The sequence below is a fragment of the Dromiciops gliroides genome, chromosome 5 (genome assembly GCF_019393635.1).
Source record: "Dromiciops gliroides isolate mDroGli1 chromosome 5, mDroGli1.pri, whole genome shotgun sequence".
NCBI classification, from domain to species: Eukaryota; Metazoa; Chordata; class Mammalia; order Microbiotheria; family Microbiotheriidae; genus Dromiciops; species Dromiciops gliroides.
Window position 1 is genome coordinate 47,504,318 of NC_057865.1, and position 21,730 is coordinate 47,526,047.

General features: G+C 40.0%; 1 protein-coding gene across 2 annotated transcripts in view; it reads left to right on the forward strand.

Moving 5' to 3' along the window:
- CDK6 (cyclin dependent kinase 6) overlaps positions 1–21,510 on the forward strand; it is a 272,271-nt gene extending 250,761 nt beyond the window's left edge. For both annotated transcript variants that reach the window (XM_043968766.1, XM_043968767.1), the window contains exons 6-7: positions 5,827–5,962; positions 9,408–21,510. In XM_043968766.1, coding sequence (XP_043824701.1) covers positions 5,827–5,962; positions 9,408–9,554 — 283 coding nt within the window. In that variant the 3' untranslated portion in view covers positions 9,555–21,510. The remainder of the gene's footprint in view (positions 1–5,826; positions 5,963–9,407) is intronic.
- Positions 21,511–21,730: the final 220 nt, after the last annotated feature.

Consider the following 21,730-nt stretch of genomic DNA (forward strand, 5'->3'; position numbering starts at 1 on the left):
CATTAAGAATTTGATTTTACAGATAAGGAAGTTGAAGCCTAGAGAGGTTAATTGATTTACCCAAGGTCACATAGCAAGCAGCAGAGTTGGGACTTGAACCAGAGTCCTTTGTCTCCAATTCAGTTGTCCTTTCCACCCAACCACAGTGCTTCACACGTATCTATTACATGGTGTTTTGCTAACTTTGAAGCATCTCTGACATATGTCTGCATACATCTGTAATTTATGTCTACAGGCATGTAGTATATGGTAAGTCTTTTTTAACTCTGGATTCAGGCATTTGCAAAGCCCATTTCTGATTGTGGAAGGGAGTGGAGAAACAGAAATAGCTATAGAACAGTTCAGACTTGACTTCTGGCAAATCTTAAATGTACCATCTCAGTGACTTTGGATATGTATTTGTAGTCTGTCCAGTTGGAAAAGTGTCTAGCCTCTTAACATCAGGACTAAAACTGTATTCCAATGCTACCATTTAAATCAGTTCCCATCCAAAGGGACCTATCATGCAGGCCCGCTTCATCCATTTGCTGGTTAGAAATGTTCTCACAGCTCCATTCACTCTAATTTTGCCATACAAACCCTCATACAAGCAAGGTTCAGCCTTACTTGGGGGCCTCCAGAGTGTGCAGCCCCACAGCGGATGTTAAATACTTTTAGAAAATTCCTGAGTGGGTCAGCTAGGTGGCGCAGTAGATAAAGCACCTGCTCTGGATTCAGGAGGACCTGAGTTCAAATCCGTCCTCAGATACTTGACACTTACCAGCTGTGTGACCCTGGGCAAGTCACTTAACCCCCATTGCCCCACCAAAAAAAACAACAAAAACAAAAAACCTCCTGAGTTCAGTGTAGCAGGCTCAGAAGTAGTATTCTCCACACTCGGCCTTCTCTGTCTTCCCTTCTTTGAGCATTCTAGTACAAAATCCCAAGAACTTTACCGTGTAACAGGTAAGTATGCCTCAAAAGCATGTGTTCTCAGTCAGTGCTGTTGCTTTCTAGGGATACAAAGAAACTCAAAAAATGGTCCCTCCTTTCAAAGATGTCACAGTCTGATGGAGGAGATGATGTGAGAACAATGATATACATAGAAAGTGTGCACAAGATAAACTGGAGAGGATCAATAGAGAGAAGGCACCAGCATTAAGGGGGACACGAAAGGCTTCTTGCAGAAAATGGAACTTTAGCTTAGACTTAAAGGAAGCCAGGAAGAAAACATTCTAGGTATGAGAGACAGTCAGGGAAAAAAGTCCTTGTACAAAGATCACTAGAAAAATCTATTTTAGAACATATTAATATATATAATTATGTAAATTATACATATATATATATATATATATAGCTTCCAAGGCCTCTCTGCTTAGAGGAGTTCTTAAACTTTCTTGTGTCATGGACCCCTTTGGCAGGCTGATGAAGCTGATGGACTTCTCCAGTGTTTTTAAATGTATAAAATACATAGGATTGCAAAGGAAACCAATTATATTAAAATAGTTTTTGGTTTTTGTTTTGAAAAAACAAGTTCACAGACTCCAGGTTAAGAACCTCTGACTTAGCCAAAACACGGCCCTTCCTGAGACTAAGTTTACTGAACACTGAAGACCCTCTGTTTTCCCTCCCTAATGCCTCAGTCTCCTGAAGGCACTCTCTCACTACATCTCTCAGCTTAATATTGTTAGTGGATGAAGCCATTGAGAAGGACCAGAAGAGAAATTGGACAAGAAAGATTATAGTCCTTAGGCTTTCAAGCCTGAGAGCAGATGCCCATTTTGGCAAAGGCCTGGCAGCTCAAGGATGCCAAAGAGGAAGGGTGGAGAGTGACGACATTTGAATATCATTACTTTAAAGTGTGTTTTTGCTCCTTGGTGTTTGACACTGGCTCATGAGATGGTGATATTCTACTTATTACCCTTAACTGTTGTTGTTTCTCCTTCCATCTTGAAGATCATGACATTGGGGTAATAACATGATTTGAACTGAATTGGATTTCAGTGAGGGAGGGCTGTGCATAGTCACCAGCCTCACTCTCCTCCAGAGCCATCTGGGTCCAGTGGCAAGATATACATCAGGACGACTGGAGATGGTCCCAGATGTTTAAGGCAATTACCCTTAATATGCAGAAAAGGCCCTAGCAGTCAAAAGAAAGGCCAATACTGCACCCTGGTGTCGTTTGCAGTGTACTTGAAAAGTTCTTTGCCCCTACCCCTCCGGCCCCCGGTCTATAGTGCTCTGTGCACTATCAAGCTTGCCAGGGTGAATATCAGCTGTTCAAAGCTGGAGCTGGTTGTCTCAGTGGGGCAGCTTGGTACAAGCTCCTGGTCATGAGCCTATCAGAATGCCACAGCTCTCCTATATATAGGCAGTGGAAGTTCACAGGAGACTAACTTTGACCACAAATTGGGGGAGAGCAAAGGAAAGCTCTGTTTAGGTATCCTTAAGCAGAGAAAGTAATTTACTGAGTTTCCTAAAATTTACTTTTCTTTTAAAAACTAAAAGCACTTTTTTTGAAAGCCATACTCCAAGTGCTTTTTTTCAGTAACAAGATTCTTGGAGAGGCATCATGGTTTGGCGGAAAGAACCCTAGGCAAAGAAGCAAGAGAATTGGGTTCCAAGCCTTGCTCCTGCCACTGACCTTACTGTGGAGGCTCGATACCCTCTTTCTCTGTTTCAGGACATGATAGTATGCATAAAAGGATGGATAGACAAACAGACAGATTATTGTTAGTTCCAGGAAGCAGTGTGTGTAGTGACTAAAAGGAAAACTCAGGAAAACCTGAGTTCAAGCCCTTCTTCAGGCAACTTTCTGATGCTACAATGATGAAATCTCAGATCTAGTAACACCTACAACTCCCCCTTCCTGTCCACCCCCAAAAAACCCACATTGTTATGGTTATGTACACTGTGAATACCCTTTGTTATGAAATGTATGACAACATTGCTTGGTTTTCTCTAAAGTTAATTCTACTAAGGGATATTGAAGAAAGTCCTGTGGGATAAGTTACTTTCTTAAACTGATTTTAATAATACATTCTATATATCATTAGTACTGATAGATAATACCTTTGTCAAAGTTGTTGAAAGAACAGAAGATAGTCAAAGGAAAAAGGCGGGGAAACGATCTTAAAACTTTAAATTCATAAAATATCCTCTCTCCTTCCTTTCCCATGGGCCCTTCCAGTAAATAGGTTCTTTACTACTTCATACTTTAGTTCTTATGTTTATAATCTTTGTTTTCCTGCAGTGCTGAACTCTGTCCATGCATGCTCAGTCTTAATAGATGACACACAATCACCTACTCACATCTTTGAAATATCAGAAGAAACAACAACTCCAAACTGTGTTTTTTTTTAATTTCTCTTTCTCTTAGTAGTTCCTCTTCCAAACTTTGATATCCATGCATATTTTCATATAGTTTTAATCCAGTCATTCCTGATCACTTAAATCTATACACACACACACACACACACACACACACACACACACACACACACACGTCAGTCTTTGATTCTTTCTTTGCTTAGCCTGTAATTACTTGGTTCAGCTGCACCTGAGCAAGGCCAGGTGTAGGGTGTCCTGACCCAGGCACTTGCTCCAGGAACACACCTGCACAGGGTTTAGTGTAATACCATTTGCCCTGGCTTCCAAGTAAGATCCAAGGGTTGGGATGTTTAGTAAAAGATGAGGAAGAGCATAGTCCTGCCAGGGTCCCAAGAATAATGAAAGGCCTTAAAGTGTAGAAGATACATTATTCCATGAAAAAAGTGTGCTTTCACATTCAGCATGCACACACACACACACACACACACATACGCCTGAGGAGAAAGACTTCACACAGGCAGCACCACCTATGATTCTTGCTTTGCAGCCCTGATCCTAGAGAACAAAGAACTAAGCAAGCCCCTCATCTCCTGACAAAGAGATGATTGGGGGGGGGGGGCCGGAATGAGACATATTATTTGGACCTGGCCAGGGGTGTACTGGAGCCAATTGTTAAATTCTCAGGGTTAGCTTTTATATTTTGGAAATCAGCAAATAATACAGATCCCAATTTATTGTTTTCTTTATTATTTAGACTTAGGAATGTGACCAAAAAAAAGTTAGTAATACAGCTAGGTGGCACAGTGGATAGAGCACCAGCCCTAGAATCAGGAGGACCTGAGTTCAAATCCAGCCTTGGACACTTGACACTTACTAGCTGTGTGACCCTGGACAAGTCACTTAACCCTCATTGCCCCACAAAAAAAAAAATAGGGAGCTAATTGTTCATCAGTCAATATGAATATTATCCAAATAATGACTAATGTGTGTCCTAAAATATCTGTTAAAGGGCAATTTAGGTGGTGCAGTGGATACAGCACCAACCCTGGAGTCAGGAAGACCAGAGTTCTAATCAGGCCTCAGACACTTACTAGCTATGTCACCCTGGGCAAGTCTATTAACCCTAGTTACCAGAGAGAAACAAAGGGATGGGGGGGGGGGGGAGGAGATAGCAAATTAGTCTAGCTTTTTAATCTGGTATCAATTCATTAGTTTATTGGTTTGCTTTGCTTTGCTTAATGTGAGAAATATTTCCTTTCTATAGAGTGAATGTCCAAGAAAAGGGACTTAAAGTGTCATGATGAATGAACTAAGTAACAACAAATGAACGTTTCTTTATCTTACAGTTAATTCCACTTTTATCTAATAGTTCTTCCACTTTGGAATACCAATATGTATCTCAAATACAATAGAAGTCATTCCTTCCTAAGAATAATTCTGGGCACCTATGCCTTTGGCTCTTCCAATGATACCTCTAGGTTTTTAATGGCATTGTTTTGGGGATTTTGATCAGACTTCCAGCAGCTCCAAATTCAAGTAAATAGTATGCTGATATCCAATGGGGCTCCACTGTAATTGAATCTTTGGGATCTGCACATTCATCATTAGGGTGATTATACCAAGAGAAAAGAAAATACCTCTGGAGTGTCTTCCCTTAGTCTGGCACCAATACAGTGAGCCTCACACCCTGCCCGCTAAGCAGGGGATCACCAGACTGCTTAAGTGAATAAGGTGCGTGTTGGAAACAGAAATAGGGGCGGCTAGGTGGTGCAGTGGATAAAGCACTGGCCCTGGATTCAAGAGTTCCTGAGTTCAAATCTGGCCTCAGACACTTGACACTTACTAGCCATGTGACCCTGGGCAAGTCACTTAACCCCATTGCCCCGTTTAAAAAAAAAGAAAGAAATATGCAACTTATATGATATCTCTTATACAACATACTACTTATGTGGTATCTCTCACTAAAGCCCTTTAACACGTTTACAATTACCCTCTACTTTTGTCTCCCCAAATACATCCTCCGGAAGGGTCATTTGGAATCAGAGAGGTAGAGCCAGAAGGAAGCGTAGAGGCTAGCATATCCAACCCTTACATTTCATACATGACCCCCAAAAAAAGGCCCAAGGGGGTTAATGACTTTGACAAGGTCACAGAGATAGTGTCAGGAGAGATTTGAATCCAGAACCTTTCACTCCAGAGTCAGTGTTCTTTCCTTCCACAGTACCATGCTTTTTCCTATTTCTGTGTCCCTGATAGAAATGGAATTATTCCTGAAGACCCCCATAACCCTCTGAAATGGGCAAGTCAGAATCTTTCTGGGCCTCAGTTTCCTCATCTGTAAAGTGAAGGAGGTGGTCTAGACAACCATCAAGGTGCCTTCCAGCTCTGAATCTATACGCCTACCATGCTCTCTTCTGAATATCAGACGGGGGAGGGGAGGGGGAAGCACGTGTCACTAGAATAGCGGTAGTGTCCAGGTCTGACCAGAACTCACGTTCATGTTTGTCTCTCTTCCAGCGTCATCGGACTTCCAGGTGAGGAAGACTGGCCAAACGACGTGGCCCTTCCCAGGCAGGCCTTTAATGCGAAATCTCCCCAACCAATTGAAAAGTTTGTAACAGACATTGATGAGCTAGGCAAAGACTTACTTATGGTAAGTGTCCCTGTGTGTGAGCAGACCGAGTCAGACACAGCGTTCATGGCAGAGGGTGGGGTAGAAAGGGGCCCGAAGAGCCCGCCAGCGCTGGCAGAGCCAAGAGGAACAGCAGCCGCCCCTTCAGAATGTGGTTGGGCCGCAGGCCTGGACTCATATGCCAGCAGACGAGCAGACTTTGCTGTTCTTGTTCTTGTTGTTTTTTTAAATATCTGAAGTGTCTACAGAAAAACTTTGTAATAACAGAGTATTTTGCATCTGCCTCCTTTGCAGACATGAATTAGCCAAGTGGCACAAAGGACAATGTTGGGCTTGGGGTCAGGAAGATCTGAGTTCAAATCCCAAATCAGGAACTTCCTAGCTATGTGACCCTGGGCAAGTCATTTCAACTGCTTGCCTCAATTTCCCCATCTGTAAAATCAGAATGATAATAGCACCTACCACCCAGGGTCATTATGAGGATCGAATGAAATAACACTTTGTGTTGTGCAAACCTTAAGACACTATATAAATAAATGCTAGCTATTCTCTTCTTCATCATCATCATCATCCCTGATGCCACTACTTTTAGTAGCTCTGAAAAGAGCTCAGATTCTCATCGTGCAGATTTTTAGAATCATCTGACTATAAATTCATCATAGGTCAGGGCAGCTAGGTGGTGCAGTGGATAAAGCATTGGCCCTGGATTCGGGGGGACCTGAGTTCAAATCTGGCCTCAGAGACATGACACTTACTAGCTGTGTGACCTTGAACAAGTCACTTAACCCTCACTGCCCCGCAAAATAAGTAAATAAAAATCATCATAGGTCTCAAGCTGGAATTTAAAGGACTTGCAGGTCATCTGGTCCAGTTCTCTCATCTTACAGACAAGGAAGCTGGGGGAAGATTACTCAGCTAATAAGGAGGAAAGGTAGGATCCTGTAACTTCAGCTTGTCAGTCAGTTCTGCTCCCATTCATGTATCGAGCGAAAGGCCTCTGTTCCCAACTTTGAGACTTTATAAACTGTCGTATGCTGCATGGGATAGAGGTGCGATGGACCTTCCCAGTGCGAGAAGAAAGCTGGATCTGGGATCGGAGCAGCTACTTGCTCCTAGTGAGACCATAAGTAATTCACTTGACCTTCTCTGGGCCTCAGTTTCTTTATTCTTAAAATAAGAGAGTTGGGGGGCAGCTAGGTGGCGCGGTGGATGGAGCACTGGCCCTGGAGTCAGGAATACCTGAGTTCAAATCTGGCCTCAGACACTTAACACTTACTAGCTGTGTGACCCTGGGCGAGTCACTTAACCCCAATTGCCTCACTAAAAATTTTTAAAAATAATTAAAAAATAAATAAATAAGAGAGTTGGACTAAGTGACCTCTGAGATCTCTAATGTCCCTAAATCTATGAGCAGGCTCCATGCATTCCTTCAACAAGTAGAAAGCATTGGGCTTTGGAGTTAAAGAGCTATCCCTGCCACTGTTTGTTCTCTCTGTGCCTTACTTTTCTCTTCGGCACAATTGGACTGAGCTGCCTCTTCACAGTCTGGGTGATTTCTCTATGTCCAATGTACCCCCAAAACCTCCCAAGAAAGGGCAGTAATAGGTTTAATAATCCACTCGCATGGGCCAGTCTGCTTCTGGGACCTTCAGAGTAGCCAGTGATTACCTTTGATCCGTGGCTGCTGAAACAAGTCAACTAAAAACTTTGGACATTTCATCTGAAATCCCAGGGCAGGGGGTGTTAGGAGAAGCATGAAGATCTTGATGAAACAGCCAGATTATTCTGCAAAACCTCCACAGATCAGGGAGCAGGAGAAGCAGTCGGTCCCTGTGTGAGAGGCAACTTCTAGGCTTGACCGCCTCTGAAGTTCAGTTTGTCCTTCTTGCCTCCCACACTTCCCTCTAGAATCCCAGTCTCTCAGAATGTTTGCAAAAAGGGATTTCTTTCCCTTCTCAAAACAGTATTAACCTTCTATTAACCTGATGCCTGTCCAGATTCTACATTACATCAAAGGAGCCCTGCTTTTCTCAGGATGGCTGTTCCTTTCAGCATCCCTAATGCCCAGAGCCATCACTAGGGTCAGTTGACTGGGGTTTTACGTCAGCTCCCTGAAGTTTAGAAGGGGCTGGGAGCACAGATTCTGTTAGCAGGCAGAAACCACTGAGCTTAGCATTTCTCAATCCATCAGCAGGCATTCATGAAGCACTTACTATATGCCAAGTATTGTGCTAGGGAGTGGAAATAAGAAAGAGCAAAAACCAGTCCCTAACTTCAAGAAGTCTTCTTTCTGATGAAGGAGAAAGCATGCCCAAATATGAATAAATATATAGAAATAGGATAGATACATAGGTAGGTAGGTAGCGCAGACAGACAGGATAGCTAGATAGACAAGATAGATCAATAAACCAGATAATAGATGGACTGAATAGATAGAATGAATGGATAGGTGGACAGATAGATGGACAGACAGACTGGATAGATAGACACAGACAGAATAAATAGGAAACAGGATGGGATGATAGACAGAGGACAGAAGGGCATTTGTGGTGGGGGAAGGAACTAAGAAAGGCCTTCTGCCCAAAATGGCATTGGAACTAAGTCTTGAAGGAAGCTAGAGATTCCAAGAGGTAGAAGTGAGGAAGGAGAATATGTCAGGCATGGGGAAAGACAACCCGTGCAGAGGCACCTGGTTAACAGAAGTGACTTGTGGAGATACATCTCCCCTTTCCCCAGGGAAGGTTTTCCCTGGCCGATTATCCAAGGTCTCCTTCCTGACTCGCATGCCCTGCATGCATTTTCTGAGGCTTGTCTCATATGCCAAAATGGCAGATTGTAGCCTCTTCGTAACTTCCATAGTGGAAGGATTCATGGGCTGCTATGGCCCAAAAAATTCATTGCCTATTGAATGCCTTTTGGGTTATGAGCCCCTCCATGCTTAGCCATGGGATGGCATGGCATGGGATGGGATGGCATGGGATGGCATAGTTTGGTATGGTAGGATAGTGCCGTACAGTGTTGTGAAGCTTAGTATTCTGTGGTCTAGCCTCTCATTGCCCCAAGCAGTGGCCTGGCTTTAAGTTGTCTCTCTCTCCTTTGTGTTTATATCTTTGTATCATCCTTTCAAGGTTATGCCTTTGAAAGACACTGTTTGGACAGCTACATTCTATTATGTTTTTGTCATTGCTGCTGTCGCTTTTAAAATCAACTTGCTAACAAAGGTTCTTAACCTAGGGTCTTGAGGGGGTTTTTGGGGACGGGGTGGGGGGGGATGTCTTTTAATAATTACATTTTAATATAATTGGTTTCCTCTATAATCCTACATACTTTATTTTATGTATTGAAAAATGTGACTAACAGAAAACATTAATCCATGTACAATAGCTAATGCATTTACACATATAGGTGCTGTATTTAAATTATTCATTATACATTTCATTGGGATTTTTTTTTTCTCTCGCCACAGAAGTGCTTGACATTCAACCCAGCAAAAAGAATCTCGGCTTGTGGTGCATTGTCTCACCCATATTTCCATGATGTAGAGAAGCCTCATGAGAATGTGGACCCTCGGACATCCCCCAGCCAAAGCAGCAGTGAGGGGAAGAGTGCTTGAGGTGATCGATCAGTGCTCCCTGGAGCTGAACTCATGATTGAAGGGCAGTCCCCTGCAGGAGGCAGAGCAGGCCGCTAATCGCATCTGGGCTTCTGGAGGGTCTTCCTCTTTCTTCTGGATGGTGATCTGTTTGTCCTGGGAAACCAGCTGAGTTTACTGTTTCCGAATCAATGCAAAAACGATTTTGAGCTTGATGTTCATGTGTCTGTTCGTTTGTTTGTTTGTTCATTTGAAATACCTGGAAAAACAAGACAAAAACAAAAACAAAAAAAAAGGCAAAAACAAAAAAAACAGTTCCAGATGAAGAGAAGCTGCTGACCAATTTTGCTGCCGTTTCTTTTGTCCAACATCAAATGCTGCCAGAGTGAAGTAGGAATGATCCAGTCACTGCCGACTTAAGATGTAATCTCTCTATAGCTGCTGAAGCCTAATTTGGTACTCTTGAGTGTGTGTGCGTGTGTGTGTGTGTGTGTGTGTGTATGCGTGTGCACGTGTGTGCGTACGAGAGTGCGTGCTTTTGTGATCTCTTAAAGTGTTATTTTTTTAACTACATAGAATAATTGAATTTTTAGAGGCTGAAGGGAATGAGATAAAGATACATCTATTGACTGAAGAGATAATAACCGGAATTAGGGCTTTCCCAATGAGAAATTTTGGCCTATGTTGACATCTCCTTTCTGTCTAAAATGCAGTAAGTTTACAAAGAGTGAACAATGTTTATTACTACCTAGGCAAAAGTGGATGCACACTGAAAAATTCATCCCTGCCTTTCCAGCCCACTAAGAGTATCTTTAAGGGAAGTATTTATATCTTCTGGCCTCTTTGGAAAGCATATTTTATTCGATGCAAATCTCTTTTGATTGTACAACATAATTATTTTTCTCTCAAAACAGGGCCCCAAAATCATCTCCCTACCTATTGACTTCAGGGAATACCCCTCCCAAAAACAAACAAAAAAAGTAAATGAAAATGGTTTTTAAAAAAGAGAGAGAGAGAGAGAGAGCCTTTTTTTTTCTGGTTTGCAACTTTTAAACTTTTTTTTAAGGCCTCTATTTTTAAAGCATTTCCTCTTTTAGTTGAGAGAATCCTTTTCTAGCTGGTTACAGGAATGCCCTAATCATTATCTCTACATGTTAACACTGTACTTTCTATAATGCACTGCCTTACTCGCAAAATGTGTACTGCATATTACCTCTTAGTGCCTAAGTACATTATTGCCAGCTGGTCCCTAATATCATGTGTCAGACAGACATCTCATGTTGATGGAGTAAGATTGTAAAAGTTCATCACCCTAACTCTGCAACTTTATTCAGGCCTCAGGGGTCTTCCCTTTCAAGGACCATAACCATCATGGTCCTGTGCTTTTGTAGCTTAAGGAGACGAGTCAAGTGCACATGTCCCTCCATGTCACCAAAAGAAAAATTTACAAACCTATAGAAAAGAGGGCTTGAAGCTATAACTTAGTATTTTTACTTTGTTAATAAAATCCATTTTCAATATAGCATTTGTCTTTTTTAAAGAGGGCAAAAAAAACGCCCCAGTAACTTTTAGCTACTTTTCAGGAATAGGTTTCTACTCTATAAAAGCAAATATTGGGGGGGGGGGTCCCATTACCTAGACCATCTTTCCTTCCTGTTTCCTCTTGCTCTTCGTTTGGAGTAGGGGCACTCAGCCTACTCCTGATTCCCAGGTTGTCAATCCCCCGCTACAAATGGAGATTTTCGTTTTGTGGCTGGTTCTGTTTTTTACTGCTTTTTCGTGATCCTCCACTTCGAACTTAGCTATAGCTGCTTTCACGACCATGCTCCCCCTCAATCCTCTGCTCACACACACTGTCCTTTCCAGTGACTAATGTCTGAATAGCAAGAACATGGCTGACCAGATGTCTTTGGAGAAATAAGGTAGATTGTCACCTTTGCCACTAGACCCCTATGCTGAACATCCACATCAGTGAAGATTATGTTCAGAGGCAGAATTATTAAGGAATGGATGAATACGACCCTGAGTCAGACTAAAAAACATCACATCTGCTCTGATGCCTTAGAAAGCATTATGGTATTCTTAAGAACTAACAATAAACAGCTTTGTGGGTTGTGCAAATACATCAAAGTATAGAAAAAGTAAAGGACATCTAAGCGTGGGAAGTAGCTTTTTAAAACAAAAATACATATTGGTTTGCTTCAGTGACATAAAATATGGAAATTCTCCTTTGAAATAAAGTGGGGAGTCATCTAAGAGAAACATTTCTTATGTTTTTCAATATTTCAACATCAGTGACTGGGTTTTTGGCGGTTGGCAGTAATCCTTGAAATAGAATTATCCTGAAGGTGGTTTAGATAATACCAAATATCACCAAGTGTGAGAATTTTGTTTTACTTTGGGGCACTTAGTTAAAACAGAAAGCAGGGCCTGTTTTGTCACATTACAAACTCGGATTAGAGAATCTCTTTCCTTGCTACGACCTGAGCTTTGAAATCAGCCTCCCTCTAGTCATCACTGAGACAGAAGTTTGAGTCATGGCGTTAGCATGAGAAAAACACAGGTGTGCTATGCTAGGATGTTCTAGAACTCTTGTGCTTGGGTTTTGTTTCTTAATTGGCTTAGGAAGTTCACTTTTCCTTTCTAGCATTTACCACTGACTTCATTTTTGAGTTTGTAATGAGAAGATTTTTAAAAACGCATATTTTGGCCCAACATCCTTTACAAAATTAGACCCAAATAACACAAAATAAGATAAAGCAGTTCACCTTCTTGTGTTATCCCATCAGTTGGAGATTTATTTCTTATCTCTTCTGTTCATTGGTGTATTGGGCTAGCATATTTTAACAAAACTTTCTCATTTTTGTGCTTATGGTAGTGACTTCTTGTGCTTGCCATTTTCCGATTGAAGATCCACACCAGGCCCCATTTCCTTGAAGGAGAGCTTTGCCTAAGCCCTCCAGAAAAGCTCATTGGCGTTTTTAGTTATTAGTTAGTCTGGAAAACATTGTTTCTTAGAATTTTCCTAATGCTAAGAAGCCAGGGACATCTAGGAACTCAAAATGCCCCTTAAATCTTACCTAAAACCCATGTAACAAATTAGAAATACATCATAGATTTGAAACTAAGTGTGAAGACTGTTGTTGGCCTGGTGAAGGAAGGTACACAATGTTTCCCATGTTACAATGGAAGGGAACTATCTAAAGCTTTATACTGGGAAGCTACTGGCTTTTGCAAAAAGCTTGTTATAAAGAAAAGATGAAGAAAAACTGGATAGGGTAGTTTTATGGTTAGTCCAGGAAAATTAGAGTAAACCAAAATCTGGCCAGTCTTGCCTCAAGAAAACAGGTTCACAGGAAACTAAGGCAAATTGGGTTGGATTCTCTCATTTTACTTCTCCTCTGAAGTCAACAGGAACTCAGCATTCAAGAAAGGAATATTGTGGGCAGACTCAGCCCCCTCTCCTCTCTTAGTTTCCTCTTCACAAGCATAAGTCTTGGTTTTCAGGCCTTTAAGCCCCAGGTGGCTCTTACCAGAAGAGATCAAAATTGTTCAACTTAAGAATAGCATCTCGGCATCTTGTTATCTTGTAGGAGGTACCCTATTCAATAGCCCTGGTATTAAAAAAAAACTACAGAATTACAAGGGGAGCAGTCCATGTTTTATCTTGTTTGATTGTTCATTTTTTTAATTGAGGACTTGCTTTTCGGTTTGTGATACAAATACATCAGTACCTTGCTAGGGAAACTTTTAGACACACCAGATATTTTTCTTTTTAAATTATGTATTTAGCATTATTGTGCTTGGTTACACACTGTGGACCTTCCTTCCACTCCTGTAAATGTTTTATGTGGGTCCTAGAAGTGCCAGTATTAGCGAACCCCATTCCATTATGGAAACAAAATCATGTAAAACTTTTTAACAACATAATATACATGAGAATTCAGCTTACCAAAGAATGCATTATTTCCTTTCCCTTCTTGGAAGACTCAAGTATTTTTGTTTCAGACATACCAGACTGCATATCTTCTGTTTCTCTCAGAAGTGTAGCAGTTGAGGTCAGGTCGAGTATATCAAAACCCAGAAACTATTGAATTGTTTGATGAAGCATTGTTAGCCAGTTTGGCTCATTGTTTTTCACTGAAAGAATTAGTCTTAGAAAAAAAAGTCATTCTAGAATCTTAGATACTAAAGGATTTTCAGAAGAGTGGAAAACTTTAGATTTTGAGAGATAAATAAGATGTCATTTGTTTAAACACCTTTTGTAAAAATGAGTTATTAAAACAATGGAGAAGGTTAGAGGAAGTTCAGAAGAAATTGTCTAAAGGAGAATGGCTTAGAGGCCATGTTTGTATCAAAGAATGCATACTATAAACAAATACTTTGTAAGACTACATTAAAATTCTGATGGCAACCCTAAATTTAGTATAATCCAAAGAACCCTTCATGGAGCAACTGATCCTAGGTTCCAGAATGTTCAATTTTTATCATAGTTATCTTCATTGCTTAGTTGAGTAAAATGAGTCAGCTTGTAATTTCATGCTCCCCACCCCCAAAAAAAGTTCAAACTAAGCTTGTGGCTCATAATTTAAAATGTTAATTGTGGGGTGGAACAACAGGCCCATGAGGGGAAAAAAAGATGTTTTGTCCTACATACCACTCAGTCGAAAATCAGAAACCTTTCCATTACTCATCATATATAATTGAAACCTACCAGAGCATTGAAGCCATTGTATTAATGAAGTTAACTCATCCCCCAAAACCCACATCACATTTTGAATATGGAAAGCCTTTAGCAGCTCTGAAGAAGCAACATCTTCAGTAGACCAACAGTAATTAGGTTTCTTATTAAAAGAGCAAGAAAATAATGACCATTTTCAAAATGGAATGTTCCATTTGCTTACCCATGTTCTTGTTCAACAAGAAGTCATCCATGCTATGGTAGATTTTTCAACCCTTGTTAGCTTAGATCTATATCTAGGGCTAACTGGTTGGTATATATACTACAAAAATAATAAAATTAATAAAACTCCTGCATCTTTGGCAAATTGTGTAAACAGTAGGAATTAGGACAGAGGAATCAGACTTAAATAGCATTATTTCCTCTCAGTCCAATTTGAATTCTTAGGCTCCTCATTCAACTTTTCAACAGAGTTTTCTTTTTATTCCCTTTCAGTGAATTCAAGGAGGAAAAAATTAATGGAATTGCATCAACACACTAATATTTTTTCTTGAGTCTACTGTTCTTAGGAGCTGTGAACCTAAATGGCAACTGAAACTCCATCCCAGAGTGTCTTTAGAACTTTATGTGTTTATGTGATTTTGAATAGTCTGTAATTTCCTTGGTGTGGACACATTCTAGTCTGCTCCTTCTAATCTTGACTCTCCATTCTTCCCTTAAACTCAATCAACATGTCTTCTATGTTGTTATTAGACACAAATCATCACTGGCAACCTTCAGCAGCTGAATTATGGCCACCATTAATTAATGATAATTAAGTTATCATCTTAATTCCTTAGTGATCACAGTATTCTGTGATTCAGAACCATCCAGAACTGGTAGGAGAATATTAATATAACCTTTGTGATTTTGAAGAGAGCATGGGGGTATGAAAGGGAAGGGAAAATGTTCTTGTTTTGTTAACTATAGTCTGACACCAAGAGATATGACATTATGCATTTTGTTCTAGCATATTCTCCAACATGTCACTTTGGTAAAAAAAATCTGGGAAATTCTAAGGCTGTAAATAAGCTTTTAAATACTATCCCTTGTTCTGATCCTGGTTTCATTTAATTTTTATCTGGTGCTTGTTTTACAAGATGAATAAAATGTTTGAAATCACCCAGAAATGGGTGAGGAGTTCTCAATTACTTGTATAAATATAAATTACACTTCAAATATTCCTGCTTTGGTCATTTAAGAGAGAGACCCTCAAAGTCATCTCCATAACTAATAAAAGGAGCAGCTCCCCTCAACATAAGTCTTAATTTTGATGATAATGTAGCATTCTTCCCATCGATCTCAAGGAGAGAGATGCAACTCAAATTCAGTACTTTCATTCTTTGATGTCAGATAGCTGCATTTTTCCATGAAGATACATCACCCTAAAGAAATAGGGACATATGCATGAGCAGATCATGCAACAAGGCAATACAGAAAGCCATTTTCTTTGGCATCAATGTCCCACATGAGAGAGAGCCTTCAAATGTGATGGACAATAAACAATTTTTTCATTGTAATATTAGCTCCAATTGGAATGTACAGAACTAGGGAGAAATATGAGATGGTTAGTTATCTAATTTATAATATGTGAACATTACAAATTAGGAATTTCTCTACTTTGACATATACTGGTTCTGTTACCCTACAGGGTCATTTCTCTTATGTCCCCAAGAAACCCTCTAAGACTTTTTTTTTTTTTTACGGGGCAATGGGGGTTAAATGACTTGCCCAGGGTCACACGGCTAGTACATCCCAAGTGTCTGAGGCCGGATTTGAACTCAGGTACTCCTGAATCCAGGGCCAGTGCTTTATCCACTGCGCCACCTAGCCACCCCCCCTCTAAGACTTTTAAGTTATGAAACTGCCACTAATGTGTATAAGCAGAGGGGAAATCTTCCTAAGAGCGCTTAAGCACATGGATGAAATCACAGATTCTAGATTGTAGTGGATCAGTGATTCATATATATGTGATTTATAGGTAGGTAGTTACATACATATATGGTATGTTATATGCATTAGATGTGTGTATGGTTCCTTTTTCCCAAATTGTACCTGAGTATATAATTTTGTAAGTGAATTTTTTTGAGAAAAAAAAAGTTATTTTTTTATTTGACTTTAGAGCAAAACAATAACTTAGGACTGGCACAAAAAGCCAATATGGCACATAGGGTACCCTAATATGTACATTATGGTACATATTTGTTTATCTTTCCCAGCAAAATCAATTTAAGCAGAAAAGCAATTATATTGACTTTCAGGATTGCTGGTCCTAAACTTGGAACATGACCCAGTTAAAAGCAATTTTTTGTTTGGTTACCTTTATAGGACTAAAAATAAGGTAATTCCTTTTTAATATTCCTTGGGAAGCATTATAGATATGCCTTCTTTTCAAGTGTGATCTTCCATAGATGACAGACTTAGAGGATTTTTTAAAATCCACCATACTGTAGCAGATTTCAAGATTTAGTCCCAGAATGAAAGACCAAGGGAAAATCTATCTCTAGCTTGTCCTAAGGGGGCCAGAAAGAAGTCTAGACCAGTTGAGAGTATCCAAAAGTGGCTGATAGCTTTTTACGATTCATTCTTTGTTGGTGCTCATCCTTCATTCTTGAAGAGGACCATGACATCAGGAATGAATTGGATTTAAGTGAGGGAGGGCTGTGCAAAGTCACCAGCCTCACTGTCCTCCAAAGCCTTCTGGGTCCATGGGCAAAATATACATCAGGACAATGGGAGATGGCCAACCTGGGCAACCAGGGTTAAATGACTTGCCCAGGGTCACACAGCTAGTAAGTGTCAGGCATTTGAGGCCAGATTTGAACTTGGGTATTCCTGACTCCAGAACCAGTGCTCCATCCACTGGACCACCTAGCTGCCTCAAGATGTATTTATTGGCCATCTCAGTGGAGAAATCAGTGACTGGGCCTGACTAGAAAATAGACCTCCCTCCCATTCATCTATTTAAATGAAGTCTGTCCTGAGCAAGATACCATGGGCACTGTTTCTGCCTGGAAAGCAATTATTGGACAATGTTTAGGAAGGAAAAGCTTATTGAATGGTGTTTACGAAAGAAAGCCCTCCCTAGAATGCAAAGAGTATCTCCACAAAATGTATATAAAGATTATTTTGAAAAGGTGTGGTTACTGCAACTCTGCCCAAGGTTTGTTAGTCTGGGAACAGCAAGTCTACAAACTGAGCTTGCTTCGCCCTCCCCCTCCCCCCCAAGAGAAAATGGCTAATTATAGGAAAGTTAGATTTCTTTTCACCTTTCTGTATTTAGATGACTCTTGTTTAACTAAAAAAGACGGACCCAGAAGAGTCATTCACAAATCATCTTTGTTTCTGCTTACTCCTTAACTCGCTGGATAACAAGTGAATTTTGTATTTCTTTTCTCTCTCCATCTCTGTCCAGTAATTAATGATCTGTAAATGAATGCTTAACTACCCTGGCATATTCCTATTCCTATATACCTGAACTTTGTGGTAAAGCACCAAGGGAGGGTTCACATTGTTTGATAAGTAGATTTTCTTCTTCTTTTTCTTTTTTTTAGTGAGGCAATTGGGGTTAAGTGACTTGCCCAGGGTCACACAGCTAGTAAGTGTCAAGTGTCTGAGGGTGGATTTGAACTCAGGTCCTCCTGAATCCAGGGCTGGTGCTCTGTCCACTGTGCCATCTAGCTGCCCCGATAAGTAGATTTTCTTAAAAGAGCCCACCATTATTTCATTTCTTCTAAATTCTCCAGTTGTTTTTTCTGCAGTATCCCTATATGATCTTAGGTGAATGTTCTGAAGATCCTCTTTGAGCCCTTTGTGTGTTTGAAGGCCCCTAGTCCTTTAAAAATATTCACTGTGTTACCAGAAGTGTCAATATTTCAGCGATCCCAAAGCACTTTGAATTTGACTTGGCATTTCAAAATAAGACCTAGCTCCCTGGGTCACAATTTAGCAATGTTCACATGGCTCGTACTCCTGAATCCATCCCAGATTCCATTTCCTTTCTTGAACCTGTGTTTGTGATGATGGATATCCATATATAGCAATAGTCTTTTACTTGTATATATTCGTGCATTTTGCTATAATGAGTAACAAGTGTCCTAGTGGATCCATAGAACTCAAAATACCAACTGCCCACCTGTGGAGAATATTTTCTAAAAGCTGTTCAGTTTTCAAAAAGGTATTTCTACTATCACTCTGTTATTTATTTCTGGATTATACTTGTCATGTAAAAACACAGCTGGCAACAGAAAATCTTAAATCTTTCTGTTTTATACTTCATATGCATTCAATGTTAATTACCATTGTCAAAGGGGCACCTGATCAAGATGGAAAGAACTTAGAACCAAGTGCCTGAATAAGCTGCATACCTTTGCATTAAATAAGTAAAATGGACTTGGTTTGAATAGAGTATTTTATATGTGGGTTTCCTTTCTCAGATAGGAAAAGGAATTCACAAAAAGGACTTTGAAATGTTTTTTGCTGTCAACTTTACATATAGCATAATGTTGTTGTTTTTTAAAGTCAAAAAACAAAAACTGAAGTTAGAAAACCATCCCAGGTGCTGCCTTAATTTAGGAGCTGCCCTAGATAGATTGCCATCGAGAAAATGTCAATCGGGGACAGATGCTTAAGTTGGTGCCTTAGTTTGCCTGGGTTTGTGGGAAGAGCCTTCAGAATCATAAGTGCCCTCGTATGTGTTCGTGGAAACAGATAATACTGTTGACTGGGTGAGACGATTACAGAAAGAGTTTCCATATGTGATAGGTGTTGTGTCTTAGGGTTTCTAGAATGTTTCAGACAACAGATGGTCTAAGTTTCAAGGTCTCAGAGAACTCAGATTTGTACAGAAGTAGTTTTCTTTGGTTATTAAGAAGAAAAAGATTGCAAGTGGAATGATGTTCAACCAGAACTTGGCAACTAGTAATACCCAACATTTCAGTAACTTGAGAGATTTCTAGCATTTAATTTTTGATCTAAAGGTTTGAAAAGCATGCTTTTTAGTTTAGAAATACAGTATGTGATGAGAAGCACAATATTGGTACCCATGAGAGTACCAGCACTAGAGATTTTTATAGGATATTTGTTCTGAGATGTGTAGAAATACATTTATACTGTAAAATATATTTGGGGTTTGGGTTGTTTTGTTTTTACAATTCCACAAGGCATAATCAAAACTATTTTTTCAGGGTTACAATACTGTAGGTCACACACAGTAAGCTTATTTTTTTTCAATGTATTCTTATCATAGATGATATTGTAAATGTTGAAAAAAATTCTGGGATTATACACTTGAATCATTGGTTTCTGTGTTTGAAATTGAAGTTACTCTGGTGATGTCTAGGGCAGGGGTCCTGCATGCCAGAAGAGACTTCTCTAATCCCCTGCCTGACCCGCTGCTTGGCCGCTGCTGACCACACTGCCAGTCTAGCAGTTCTGTGTCTCTTTCTCCATCTGTTCCTGCCACTAATCTGGGCATCCTTCATGCCCCTTTCCTGTGCTTCTCACCATTGTCCTGGGCTGCCCACAGACCTAGCTCTTCCTTATTTACTTCTGCCCCTGCTCAGGTAGCAGGGGCCCAGTTAAGAGGTGCTTTTGATACCATTCTGTGGACATGCTTTTGTATTTCCTCATGACCCTCTGACCTTGCACAACAATCCAAAGGTTCCCAGTGCTTGGTCCAAGATAAATGAATCTAAGGTTGATAATGTACTCCAATGACTTTCCCACATCTTACATCTAAAATCAAATTATTTTATAAAAATGTCCCGTTTAACTTTTGCAACAAGATGAAGAATTCCCTAGGAGTGCAAACCGTACATTCCAGGCTGCTTTTTCTACCAATTCACAGGCCATCCTTTCACCATATTTCTTCATACTTGAAATTCATTCTGCTATTTTAATATCAGGGTGCAAACATGTTAAAGGTGCGTGTATTACTGTTCCTTCAAAAGGTGCATAATTTTTTTCATTCAATGTGCTTAATAACTGCTATTAAATGGCTCTATTTTTGGTGCTTTTGGTTTAGCTGTTTAAAAAAAAAGGTGCATGAAGATGCCTTGCCTGGAACATAACTTTACTCTAGACTTAGCTGTTTTATCATTTTCTTATGCTGACTTATCTCTTCTCTGTCCCTGGGTACAAAAATGTGGAATGAGGAGCCCTTCCCAGGAAGCTCTAGCATCAGGACCACCACGGTGCCTTCTTGGCCTATTGCAGGAGGTAGTTCTCTTCCATGCTAAGCATGGGTCCAGCATTGATTTGGGGAAGCCCTTCCCCTCATGCATAGCTGAGCTGTATAATCCTTCTAGATAGAATGGCCCAGGCCACAGATGGGAAGGGGTGGAGTAGCAAAGAGCTATTACCGTGACATTCCCCTTTCTGGGCTCTTTACCTTGGACAGCTCCTAGGAGGGGAAGTAATTTTCTCTTTGAAAGAACATTCCTTCCTTATAGGAGCCCAAGTGGAAAGTTCTAGATTTTCCTCCTCTAGGCATTTGGAGATATATCAGCTTATCTAAGGGCTTCTGGCCTGGAAGGAAAGAGAAGAGATGGCATTTATTGTTCAATGGAATGTAATACCCAAGAGCTACAGAGAGCAAACTGTAGTATATAAAACAGTACACCCTCATATAAATCTTGATGTTTCAAAATCAACCTCGAAGTTTGGGTTTCTTTACCTGGTTTTTATCAAGATCTGTGATCTAATAGACCCTTTCTAGCATGCGCTTTACTATAAGGGATTCATCGTTTCATTTCTCTAAGAACAGTTTATGGAGAGAGGAGAAAAAGGACTGTAGGAGTGGCCACATATTAGCGATCACAAATGTTGAAAGGGCAGAAAAAAGTACAAAGGGTCACAGATATGGGATTAGATGAGACTTTATTTTATCAGAGAAGTAAGTAGTCCTTTAGAACTGGATGTCTTACTGCTGGCAGTGCTAGAAAGCCAAGTTATGTATTTATTGTCAAATGATGAGGTTCATTGTTTTTTTTTTTAATCAATATTGGAATGTCATTGTCAGATTAATGTTTTCAGTTATGCACAAGGTAATTTGAAATAAAAAAGAGTAGTTTGTTTATTTATCAACCCATACTTACAGTTTCTTTCAATAAAAGTACCAATAGCAAATAAAAATAACAAAAAACAGCAAAATTTTTAAACTGCTTTCTCAGAGATCCGCTGTCTTAACTATATTTTTCTTTTATCTTGATGTAAGATGAATACAGTCGCAGTAAGTACTGAATAAATACAAATTTTGGCAAAATGTGTTTCAAACTTTTCTTTTGAATGAATTCTGTTCTTACAGCAAAAATAAGGAATAAAGATGAATCATTTACCCATTCCTTTTATCCATCTAAGTTTAAAATGGAGAGTGAACAGTAGGTGTGGGATTAATTGTCAAGAGATGGGTAATTCCAGGTCCAGTCTACCACTCCACATTGCTTGTTTTCCCCATTTTTTATACTTTAGGTACCTA